The following is a 12,866-nucleotide window of genomic DNA, read 5'->3' as shown; positions in this document are numbered from 1 at the left end:
CGTCTGATATCAAATACAACTGACATCTGAGCTTTAGAGAAGGAAATGTTACCTTGAGACAATTGCAGCAGCTGCCGTTTGGCTTCTTCGACTGTCGTGCACAATGTCTGTATGACGCTCTGAGAAATTCCCTGCAGCGCCGCAAAATCTGACACACTGTAGATGTGCTGGCTGTGCGGCTCATTGGCTATCTCTCTCAGCTGGGCTTCATCCGCATCTTTAATGCCAATTGCATACAAAATGATTCCCTTCATTTTCAGCTTCAGGGCGTGGGACTCCACATCATCTTGGGATTTGCCATCGGTTATTACCACAGCAATCTGCGGCACGTTCTGGCTAGCTCGGCTCCCTGCCACCTCCACAAAGTGGTTATTCAGCATGAAGTCCAGGCCCTCCCCTGTGTGGGTACCACCCCCCATGTAGGGCAGCTCTCTGATTGACTGGAGGATGGCGGCCTTGTCCTGGTAGGTGTTGAGCAGGAACTCGGTCCGGGGCGTGGTGCTGTACTGGACCAGGCCGATGCGGACGTGGTCTGGCCTGACATCAAAGCTGTTGACCAGTGTGTACAGAAACTGACGGATCTGCTTGAAGTTCTCTGTGCCAATGCTCCACGATCCGTCAACCATGAAGACGAGGTCGGCCACAGGTTCTTGAGTGCAGACTGAGGTCAGATGGTGGTCATATCAGAGAGGCTGCGAGGGCTGCAGGGAAAGCTGGGCCAGTCTTGTGTGGCAGCCAGAGATGTGAAAGCGTGGTGTACACACAGGAATGGTGTGATGTGGTGGTGAGGCCGAGCCAGAAGACAGACAAGCAGCTTCCTGTCTTCTGGACAGTGGCAGTGACAAACGCTAAAAGCCCCAACCCCTGTCATGGCTCCTGAATGCATTACAAGCGTGAAGAAAATGGAAGAGGAAAGCAGCATACAGCTGGTGTTCACGTTCGCCAGACTGCTTGTGTTGCAACATTTGACCTTTCTTTCATCTTACATTTCTGGGTCTGACTGCATCAAACATTCCTTTTAATAGTTCTCATCAAGATCACGGTGAAGACAGTCAGCATTGATATCCGCTTAAGGAACTCCTAGAGAATAAAAAGTGCGTCCCCCAAGATGGGGGACCCAGCCGGAGGTGGGAGAGAGTGCTTCGGAGGTGCTGCGTGTGTTTGGACACCGTTGAGAATCTCAGCAGAATTAAAAATGTCTGCAGGTTGAGTTCCTTTCCAGATTAAATAGAGACTAACAGGGAGAGAAGGCCCCTCTGGGTCCTGGGGCCACACCTTGGCGAGGATGATCGTCTGGTTCCAGAGCCACTCAGTTGTTGTTCATGTCTAGAATCTGATAGTGTTGTGGTGTTTGTCCCAAACTCAATATGAGGTATTCATTTGCCTACTTTCATCTCGCCTCAGCAGCTACTTTGGGAGTGTCCTTTTTGGGGGAAGGAGGACGAGTAGGAGATAAAGTGTGAAATGTGAAAATGACACCAAGCCACCAAGGTGATTTACTATGACTTATTTTAATCCCCCCAACAGAGATGATGATTGAAAGCAGAGAGCGTTTGTCTGGAGGGGAACATTGACTCTAACGGATTAAAAGCAAACATGATCCAGATGAGAACCTAGGGGAAGATGTTTGATGCAGCAGGTCAGTGAATGTATCGTATCATCTGCAGCAGCAGACACATTCCTGTGCAGTTAGTAGAGGTGATGTTTATAATGAAGCCGTAAACTCTCTCTCACTCTCTCTCTCTCTCTCTCTCTCTCTCTCACACACACACACACACACACACCCCAGCTCTGTGTGTGTTTCTGCGTCTGTAGATTTCACGCGATAATGTCATGCTGCACGCTGGCCATGACCCTTTATGTGCTGGTATGCAGGAAGTTTATGTCAGAGCTGCATAATCATACCCACCTGTCCTCTGAGCAGCGTTGCCATAGAAACAGGCCGTTATGACGAGGCTGAGGAGAAGACCCCGCCCCTTCTTCATACTGCGATGGTCTCAGATATCACTCCCCTAAAACACAAAGATGACCATAAAACCAGAGAACGGATTTGTTCAACATCTGTAAAGAAAAGCAGGCGGGGGTGGGGCAGTGGGGGTGGGGTCACATTTGTTCAAGAAAATCATGTTACAATAACTTCAAACATTTGGCCACACCGACTCTGGATCTGTGTTACTGCACTTTTATGAAAAAGTCTTTGTGGAGCTGCATGGCTAACAGGACCAAAGGTTCTCAGAGCCTCAGGATTCTCTGCTTGTTACTGAAATGTCTTTACAACACACACTCACACTGGAACAGAGGTTAAGATCAGAGCAGTGTCTCCTGTTGAGGGTGGGGGGGTGGAGCCTATCCCAGCAGCCTTCCCCCTGGACAGGTCACCAGTCCATGGCAGGACCAACACATAGAGACAGACAACCATTGGCTCTCCCAGCCACGCCTACGGTCAATTTAGAGTCTGGATTAACCTGGTCCCTCTTGATGTCTTTGGACTGTGGAGGAAGCTGGAGTACCAGAGAGAACCCAGCAGGAACAGGGAGAACATGGAGACTCACCCAGAAAGACCCCGTGCTGCAGCCGGGGCTCCACCCACAACCTTCTTGATGGGGGGCCACAGGGAGGACCACTGCTCCACCCACAACCTTCTTGATGGGGGGCCACAGGGAGGACCACTGCTCCAGCCAGCTGACCAGGAGGGGAAGTAACGTTCCCAAGAATAACTGATTTAATATTTAACCTGGACCCCCCCCCCCCCCACTCCAAAGGACCTCCGGAGCAGGTAGAGTCTGACCCTTCCTGTAGACAGCCCGGTGTCGTCTGACCAGTCCAGTTTGTTCAGGTGAACACTCAGGTACATATAAGATGTCACCATCACAGTCTCCATTCCCTAGATGGTCAGCGGCATTGGGTGGGGCTGCGTCCACCACCAGCTCCTTGGTTTTGCCCGTATTGTTCAGGAGGAGGTTCCTCAAGCAGACTACGAAGTCCTGGGTCAGTCCTCTGTACCCTCTGTGGTCCTCATCTGTGATGCGCCAGTCATCAGAGAACTTCTGCAGGTGACAGGTGGGTGTGGTGGGAGGAGTCTGCAGTGTAGAGGGTGAAGAGGAACGGAACCAGGACCGTTCCCTGCGGGGCCCCTGTGCTGCAGACGACCATGTCGGAAACACAGTCCCTGGACCTGAGGATGGTTTGTGAGGTAGTCCAGTATCCCGGATGTGAGCCATGGTCCAGTCCTGTATGCGCCAGCTTGTCCCTCAGAGCCCCGGCTGAATAGTACTGAAAGCACTGGAGAAGTCAAAAACCTGAGGCTTCATCAGGTGGGGTGTGAGTGCCACTGGTCTGTAGCTGTTGTGGTCCTTGGGGTGCGGTGTCTTGGGCAAAGGGACCAAGGTTTTCCCCAGCTTCAGGCTCAGGTTGAACTTGGGTTCAGCGACCCCACAGCTGGTCTGTGCAGGACTTCAGGAATGGAATCTGTTGTCAACTATGTTGAACCAAAACCTTTTCAACTAAAAGACTCCACATCTGATTGGCTCAAACACCTAAAGGGAAGTACAGCAGCAGGTGAAATTCACGCTGTGGGGTCCGGAGCCAGTGGACATCCTCCAGCTGGATTCCTCCTGTCCAGCACCAGCTGTGGGTGGAGGAGGTCTGATGCAGTGGAGGTGATGCTCCCCATTTCTAGCGTGACTTGCACGACTAATCTAACTCATTTCTAATTTAACATCTTGTTTTTGACTGGTGTCTGGAACCATCATCCTGTCGGTGAACCTCTGAGTTATTTGACTTGACCCACCAGGTCATTGTTGGTGGGAGGAGCATCGCCATTTATCCTCAAAGCTCAAAAGATATCTGGTGCTAAATGAGCAGAACCAGAAACCCACTCGCGCCATGAGTCAGCTGACAGAAGACTAAAGTTATGATGCTGTTACTCCAACCGGGCTGGACGTGAGGTTTAGGGAGGACGTTGAGTGACGCAGCGAAGATCTTCTGGATTTATAGAAGAGTGCATCTGAATAAACAGTCCCAAACATCCCAAACATCCCAACGGTCCAGTGTAAGCAGACAGACGACATCAGCCTGCCTCTGTAAACACCACAGACGTACTGGACTAGTTCAAAGGTCACTGTGGAGCCACTGACTCAGATGTAACCAGACTAACCAGTCTAACCAGATGAGATGTGGCAGCACTGTGGAAGAGGCCCTGCCCCTGTTGGAGATAAACCAGTTCATCCTAATGTACTGGTGATAGAACCAACCGCTCAGAAAGAGACGCCGACTCTTCCCACGCAGGAGGAACCATTTGTTTTTGCAGCTCGACCATCGTGACAAACTTCTTAAAAGTCCTTCAGCATGCAGATGATGCGTGACCCCCCCCCCCCCCCCTTCTGCCGGCATTCTGGAGCTTCCAGTCAGTGGATTTTGTCCACAAGTGAGGCCAGTGGTCTCCTCAGCATCTGGCTCCGCTTAGCAAATAATGGCACCATTTCCTGCTGAGGGAAACTATGTGAGATGTCGTGTGAATTTGTTTGATGATGCTGCTCAGTTTGCTGGTTCGGCTGCAGCTCGAGAGCAAGATGGAGACGAGTGGGCGTCTGATACAAAGCAGCTGTGTGAGCAGACACAACAGAGCCATCATCATCATCATCATCATCATCATCTTCATCATCCCCAGCGGTCGTACGCAGGCTGGTTTGGTCCCACAGCCCCTGGTGGCGTTAACTGACCACTTAAAAACAACGTGCACACTAAAACTCCAGCATCAGTCAGGAAATGACAAAGTTCCAAATTTGATTGGCTGGATTTGAACGGCGCACTCTGGTTGGATTTTCTGAATTGAGTCTTTTCTGATGAAGATCTGAGATCTGCTGACGATACTCAGATTTTATTCTTTAAACGTGTATACATCAGATTTACGCCTGGAGGCGGAGTTTTTACGGCAGTTTATGACCTCTCGCCTGTTTATAGCCTGGTGTGTAAATGCAGCATGATGCTACAATTTAGCCTGCTAACAAACTAAATTCTTCATCCCTAAATATTTGTTCATAAAGTAATCAAAGTGTAGATTTACACTTCATGAAGACTCAAGTGGAGAAATTAAGTTTGAAAATCTCAGTGTGAAATATTTCAGACATACAGGAGTGGAACTTTAGCTCCGCCCTTCCTGTTTCTGACAAGTCAAGGTGGTCGACGTGTACGTGGTTGCATGTAAACAGGATATGAGCAGAATATTGCCAAGTAAACAATGTGAGCAAAAACCAGGAATGATGGTGAAATACTGAACGCGTGTAAACGTAGTTGTTGAGTTCATCGCTGAGGGAGTTTCTCAGCTCAAACTCTTTGAATAACAGCAACATGTTCACCAAAGTGCTTCCAGCCATCTTGGTACCGCCACAGCAGGGAGAAACACACAACCAGACCTGGACCAGCGTTTGTCGATACCAGAACCACAGCTGGATGACATCACTGCAGCGTCTCACCTGCCGCCATCAGTTTGTGCCTGTGATGTGTAATGGAGGCATAGAACTGGAGCCGGTGTTACCGCGTCACGCAGCAGTGTTGCCACCCACATGCTGGCTGGGTGGAGCTTCTAACTTCAAACAATGGCAGCTGAAACTGAGCCAAAAGTTTCTTGCTGAAATGAAAAGCCTCGTGTTGCACTGTAAACGTGGATGGATCTTTGCTGCTGCGCTTCTCAAACTAACACCCATCGTTCACCATGATGGAAACAGCGTCCACCCTCAAGCCTGCACGGAATCAGAGCTGGAGGCGGCTTCAGCCTTCAAGATGCCACCACAGGAGAAATGAATCTGGGGTTTTTTGTCTGACAGAAACAGGATGCAGCCATCTATCTGCTCGAGGCCTCCGTGGGTGAAAACAACGCCGTAAAAGTAACAATAACCAGCGCTTTCACTGTTTGGGAGCTCTGCTTCTTTACTGCGAGCCTTAATGCCTGTGTGTGTGTCTGTACATCCACATGTGCCCACCCCCACAAACCTGCTTCAGCCTGGCTTCAATCACTCGCCAAGTGGAGGAAAGGCTTCAGGCTAATGTGAAGCATGTGAAGGTAATCACGGCCCTGTGCTCTGCTGATTGAGAGGAGGGTCCCGCCATCATCTAGAAGATATTTACATGGACCTCCACCTCAGCGCCGTGGAGCAGAAGAAAGAAGATGGAGGAAAGATTGAGTGTCAGAATCTGCTAACCGATGATGTCACGGTCCAGATGGCTAGCTGGGGGTCGTCTGAAGGCCCAAATCTGCCCTTGAAATCTTGGCAAATTGTTGTACTATTACAGTGATTTTACTGTACTTTGAGTACTGCAAAAGAGGAGAGAGTTGAATGAAGAACAGCAGTGAAACAGGAAGCGTGTCTAAGTTCCATGTTCCCACACCGGCAAAAACAGCAAATACCTGCGTTAATCCAGCAGCACGTTCAGACACAGCGGCCATGGCGAGACGACCCCAACGAGAGCTGGCAGACAAGAGCAGCCAAGTGTTCTGACAGATGAATAATAATCAGCAAAAACATCAAATTTTAGCTTTAAACTTCAGCCAATCAGCAGCTGGTTTGACTCATGTGTCCCTGTTTCCACATCAGTGAGACCAGCTGATGCTCCCCGTGTCAGCGCTGCTCCAGTCTGTCGGCAGCTGAGCTTTTAGCTCGCTACAGTTAGCTGCCCCTGAGCCTCCCTCAACACTGTTAGCTAATGTTACTGCTAACCACATGTAGGGGTGGATGTGATGTACAATCAGACTAAAGCTAAGCTGCACCAATCAGACAGCAGAAACAAACCACGAACATGCACAGCAGGATCAGCTCATGTTAGCAGAGGGCGAAACTTATTTTGGAAAAAATAACAGTAACTTTTGATTATTTTGAATGATATTGCGATTGATTTTGGTTATCAGTCCTCAGCAACACCAAAGTTGTCTGGCCGTTTATTTTTACATCATTTGTCTCACTGTACACCACCACGACCATGAACACGGAAATTTTGTCGGGATTTGGACCAAACACACTTCTTCAATCACTCTGACAAATTAATATGGACTTTTATGGACACAGTGGTCCTGGGACAATGTTGTGTCTTCCTGCACCTGAAATTGGAGGGAGGCCATGTTGGGAGCCATCACGCGCTGTCAGCGCTGTGTGTGGGGATGGTTGTTTCTTCAAAGCAAAGATGAGAAACACCAGAGAGTAAAAGTTATTTGTTGACTAACCCTACTCAGGCACGTCGAACCGTCCCCGTACAGTAAAGTCCTCAGATTCTACAATGGCCAGTGCCACCAACGATCAGCCAAACTGAATCCAAATCAGATGAAATGAATGAATTCTGCTGCTTTTATTGCAGCAGAACTCTCACTGCCTCCAGGATTGCTGGTGCCAGCTGGACTGAAGTGAGAACCGGGTCGGAGTCCTGAACAACTCTGCTGCTGTGGTTTAACCTCATGACAAAAACATCGAGTCCCACTAGACTCACAGCTGCTTTCTGTGTTCATTTGTTAAAATTCCTCACAAACCCTCTGAGAGGCCCGTCAGCAGCCAAATTAGGCCCGACCCTGGATGAGTGCGCGATTATTACTCCGACCTCGACACTCATATAAACATCTGGGCAGCAGATGTTTGGAGACACCCCGACCTCTGCAGCCAATCGGCATTGAGCAGAGTGGTGGAAGTAATGAAACTTATTTCACCTCAAACATCCACCGGTTCTGATCGGGTTCGATTAACATCGCTTGACTGTCAAAGTTCAAGAGCCCAAACTGTGTTTCTGTCCGTTTAGCAGCAAGTTGAATGCTTGTGAGTGAGAGGACTTACAGGACAGCCCCCTGCATCCATGTGTACAGTAACTATGGGTTTGTGTCGTTCATTTTCATGTAAAAACAGAGAGGGAAGTACACGTCGCCTCCAGCCCGGTCCTGTTCCCTTCAACATCGGGTCAGTGGATCATGGATTTATTGATAGTTTTGATATCTGATGGAATGCTTTGGGCCAATACCAGATCAGAACATTGCGACTTCCAGCCGCTATGATGTTGGAGCAGATTTTTCCTTCACTAGGATGCATCCATCCATCAGCAGCCGGGTCCAGCCATGTGTCTCCTCCTGATAACAGACCCATCTGGCTCTAACGGCTGTCGCTTGTTCCTCCGCCCACTCAACAGAACATTTGTGATGACAAGTTAATTGTGGGTGAACGATGCGTCACTGGGGACAGTCGACTGCTTCCGGCTGACCCGATGTCTCACTTGGTCCTGGACTTACATGATTAATCATCACTGGAGGCTGTAAGGCGATCACAAGGGCGCCAGCCACAAACCTACAACTGCAACATCTGGTCCGATCATTGTATTCTTGATGTAAAATCTATTCAGAGGACTGGAGGGAGTATTGTGGAGCGTTACGCCTGACGACTCCACACATGACAGCGGAAGCATGTGGTCATCCACGGTCGAGGGGGCGGCGCAACGACCAGAAGAGCATTAGTGATGGGAGAAAAACTGCTCTTAAGTCATGTGGGAGTTCTTCCTGGTGAAGAGAAGTGCTTGTTTCCATGGACGCAGAATTTAAGATCTAACTGAATACGAACAGACAGGCTCAGACGTGAATTCACTCCCCTGAAATCTCGTCTTTCAACGTGATGATGATTGTCACGTTTGAAGTCACAATGAGTCGCCGAACACCTGACCTCTGACCCATGTCGTCGTGCTGCTCTCATGATGCTGCTCCATCTGAGGAAACACTCAAGTCCCCTTCTGTGCTCGGAGACTGAGCCGGTGGGTGGGCTGAACAAGGCTGATGAGATGCAGCAGGAATCAGACGGAGCTGAAGGTCGTTGGAGTCGTCATCAATAACGGGAGTGTTTACGCTGATGTCAAACAATAGCATATGTTTCTCTTACCATTTTAGAGAGAAGGAAACAAACTGACCACCAAACTGGAGCTGCATGGCCTCGCTGCTGGGGAGGGCCCTGGACGTGAGGATACTCGAGCCTCCAGCCGCTGATTGAACTGTTTGACAGATGGATGTTTGATCTTCATCGAAACTTTGTTACTTGAGCATGAGTGTACATTGGAATGAGTGTTGATGGAAAACAGCCACGACTCTAAAACCTGCCTGGGGGAGAAGGCTGGTGCACAGCAGAGGTCCGCTAATAAAGGTTCCACAGAACGATGCTGATGGATGAATTTAGAGCCATGAAAATCTTGTATTTCCTAAAGGAGGGTCAACACGGCAGCTCAGTCCAACAACATGGCTTTAAATGTTTGTTTTGCATTCAGTATGCACTCGATATCATTGCTTCACTGCTATTGAGACCAAATGTTTCATGATGTTTCCATACAGTGTAGGAACACAAAACATTGAGGTTAGGAAACATTGGTACCAAGCACCACCCTGAATCGCCGGACGGAGAGGAAACTGAAGCGATTATAGTTAGCACTGTTTCAGCCCGTAGCATTCATAAGTCCTTGAATTTGCTAGATCACCATGCCTTGTGCAGTACGACCTAGAAAATGAAGCGAACCCTAAACTCAAGAGCATAGAATGTCCAGTTAAAGTAGAACTCATCCTCTGATATTCATTGGAGGAAATAAACTCAGGACCACGCCCACTTTTAGTGAAAGTCTCTAATTGTCCATCGTCCCCAGATACAGACAAGAAGACAGCAACATTCTCTAGGGAGCTGAGGTCCAGGCTAGTTAGCTTAGCCCAATGGCTGGTAGTGGGTGGAAGTGTTAGCATCAGCTACCTCAGGTCCAGGCTAGTTTGCTTAGCTCAGTGACTGATAGTGGGTGGAAATGTTAGCATCAGCTAGCTCAGGTCCAGGCTAGTTTGCTTAGCCCAATGGCTGGTAGCAGGTGGGAAGTGATAGCATCAGCTAGCTCAGGTCCAGGCTAATTAGCTTAGCCCAATGGCTGGTGGTGGGTGGGAAGTGTTAGCATCAGCTAGCTCAGGTCCAGGCTAGTTCGCTTAGCCCAATGGCTGGTAGTGGGTGGGAAGTGTTAGCATCAGCTAGCTCAGGTCCAGGATGCTGGTGTGTCCAGCAGGAATCCTCCTCCTCCTCATCATCAGTAGCAGCAGTCGCTCTTCTAGTCCTCAACAAACGTTTGGTTCTGTTGACCCAAGTTCCAGTGGAGCTTTGGAGGTGCTGCGTCAAATCACTGCGCCCAGTCAGGAAAGTAGTTCCGGCTACGTGTCTGATTCTATCACTACAACGTCTCTTCATGTTAAACTGGTATTCATCACCAAGGTTACACACAACCCTCCTGATATTAATGCAGGCAGAGAGGGAGCTACGCTAACACTTCCCACCCACTACCAGTCATTATGCTAAGCTAACTGGCCTTGGACTCAGCTTTCTAGAGAAGGGCCTCCATCTTTATTTTCTGTATCTGGGTACGATGGATGAAAAGGGGATTTTCCCTAACAGTGGGTGAGTTCTGTTCTGTTCGTGTTGATGACCTCACTGGTGATCAGCAGGCCATTGATGAGGTTAGAAGCTGACAGAGATGGGCAGCAGCGTGGAGGCATGTCAGTGACAATCTGGGTGGATCGAGACTCAAACTGATGTCAGTGCAGAGGAACCGATCACATTAATACACATAAACACAATCAGTCACTGTCACTGGCTGCTGGTAATTAATGTGAGAAGCAACAAAATGGCTGCCACACGACAGGAATATCATGCTCAGATCCAACATCTGTCCCTTCCTGGTCGACATGCTCATGTTGGCGAGGCCAGATACATGAAATCGACCCTGACAAAAGTTATGGGGCAACAGTAAAAAACTACATCAAACAATCATCTGAGGTCTCCTAGAGACACCAATCAGATTCAGTCAAAGATGGATGTGAAGCGTGAAACACTGCTGGTAGAATGGCAGCTCTGTCGTGGAGAGAAGCTACATCACAAAACCAAAACAAATAAAATGCTGCAGTTACAGTTGGAGCAGAGACGGGGGAACTGGTGCCGATCCAAAAAGAAAACATTAGAAACCATCTGCTGCTCTCATCTGTGGAGACAGCTGAGAGATCTCTGTCCCAGAGGATTTACAAACACAGCAGTGTCTAATATTCATAATCCCTGCCAGATTAAACACAGCCACCCCTCCATAGTTGTTGTAGCACAGAAGTTATAAATAACCGTTTAGTCCTGGTAAGAGAGCAGGTTAAAGTTCCTTCATCTCCAAGTCAATGACCTGAAATCAAGCTAGTGATCGACAGAAGATGTTGGAGGTTCAGTTCTACATCAGATCCACCAGCAAACACCAGACCGGTGGATGGTGGAGGTTCAGTTCTACATCAGATCCACCAGTAAACACCAGACTGGTGGATGGTGGAGGTTCAGTTCTACATCAGATCCACCAGTAAACACCAGACCGGTGGATGGTGGAGGTTCAACCACACCTCCTCATATTCACTTCCTGTTGGGTAACAAACATACCTTGAATGTTTTTATTGACTAAAGGGGTTCTAACTGCTGGGTTCCTGCCATCTGGTGTCCTTCCAGTGTTTTGTGATTCTTGCTCAAATCTCTCATGAAGTTGAAGAGCAGCAGCAGATCGATGGAGCAGTGTCCCGGTCCGGTGAGCTGGTATCAACAGGAAATGCCTCGTTACAAACATCCTGACCAGCTGAGGGGAGCAGGAAGCTGCCAGCTCGCTATCACTCTGAAGCCAAAAACTAACCAACAACGAACTACAAGCCGACAATATCAACAAGCTGGAGTCCCCAACTCAACAAACGATCGCTCGCTGTATTTGACTCCAACGCAAACCCTTGGCACTTTGATGGAGGCGGTTCCGTTTGAGTGTAACACTGATGCCAACGTGTACCAACACATTCTCAGCTCTAGAGGATTTATTTCTGATTTCCACATCACAACCAATCAGACATCTGTTTACTTCCTGCTCCGAGACCAACGCCAGTATCAGACAAAACATACATTGGGTAGCCACGCCCACTTAGCAGCTCACTGTTGCCATGGCCACACCCACTCAGCTGATCCCCAGTTCACTTTTGTGTCTCTGATACTTGTCTGAAACTCAAAACTTCAGAGTCAAGACTAACTAGTACATCTGTCCAGGGACATAATGAAGTACAAATACTTCCTGATTTTACTCAAGTTGATTTTTCAGGTATTTAGATTTCATTTGACTACCCATTTTTTGACAACTTTATACTTTTATTGCCTGCTTCTTTTGATTCTTTACAGAACAAATTTGAGGTCAAAGCTGGACACAGAGGCTCAGATGAGTTGTGTTGTGACATGATGACGCGTTCCTGTCAGCATACAGCAGGGGGTGCTAACTCATGAAAACGCCGCTCGCCAAAATGTATAACATAAGAAGAAGAAAGAAGACGCCCAGGCTAGGAGATGAGAATAACCAAAATGGTAGAACAACTGGAAACCTGAGGGTCAAAGGTCATTCACCTTTGCACGTTCCAGTATGTGAAGGAGGAAGCCGCCACAGTCCTGATCCTGATCAGAGCACCTGATTGGTCAGGCCAGGCTGCTGCTGGCTGCTACTGAGCCGACCCTCAGACATGTAAACTCTGACCAAAAAAGGCTTCGCTGGCTCTCGTCTGCCGTACACGAGCAGAGAAGGACATGGCGGCAGTTCAGCATGGCGGCTGTGGCGGGGGGCGGGAGGCGGGGTCACACCAGGCCACAGATTTCGTCCTTCCTGAGCTCTGGAGCTGAACCCAGGTCAGTCACATTCTAACACATCTATTTTCTTCCGTTTGATTTCATTCGTGTAGAAAGTCTCAAAACTGCAGAGGCCCAGAGAGGTCACTTCTGCTCCAGGAGCTCTGCTCGCCTCCTCTGGCGGACCAACTCTCCGTGTCGGGCGTAGACACAATCATC

General features: G+C 48.8%; 1 protein-coding gene across 6 annotated transcripts in view; it reads right to left on the bottom strand.

Moving 5' to 3' along the window:
- Positions 1-12,866, bottom strand: part of LOC147252757 (collagen alpha-6(VI) chain-like) — a 51,724-nt gene that overhangs the window by 34,683 nt on the left and 4,175 nt on the right. For 4 of the 6 annotated variants that reach the window (XM_086217526.1, XM_086217528.1, XM_086217529.1 and 1 more), the window contains exons 2-3: positions 1,910-2,012; positions 53-661 (exon numbers count right to left, since the gene is read on the bottom strand). In XM_086217526.1, the coding sequence (XP_086073652.1) occupies positions 53-661; positions 1,910-1,985 (685 nt within the window). In that variant the 5' untranslated portion in view covers positions 1,986-2,012. The remainder of the gene's footprint in view (positions 1-52; positions 662-1,909; positions 2,013-12,866) is intronic. The other 2 variants (XM_086217527.1, XM_086217531.1) reach the window with 2 other exon arrangements.

This window comes from Aulostomus chinensis, chromosome 11 (genome assembly GCF_037954235.1).
Source record: "Aulostomus chinensis isolate RoL2024-O1b breed Wild chromosome 11, RoL_Achi_v1.0, whole genome shotgun sequence".
NCBI classification, from domain to species: Eukaryota; Metazoa; Chordata; class Actinopteri; order Syngnathiformes; family Aulostomidae; genus Aulostomus; species Aulostomus chinensis.
The sequence above is the reverse complement of the archived record's forward strand: the minus strand, read 5'-3'. Positions and strand labels throughout refer to the sequence as shown.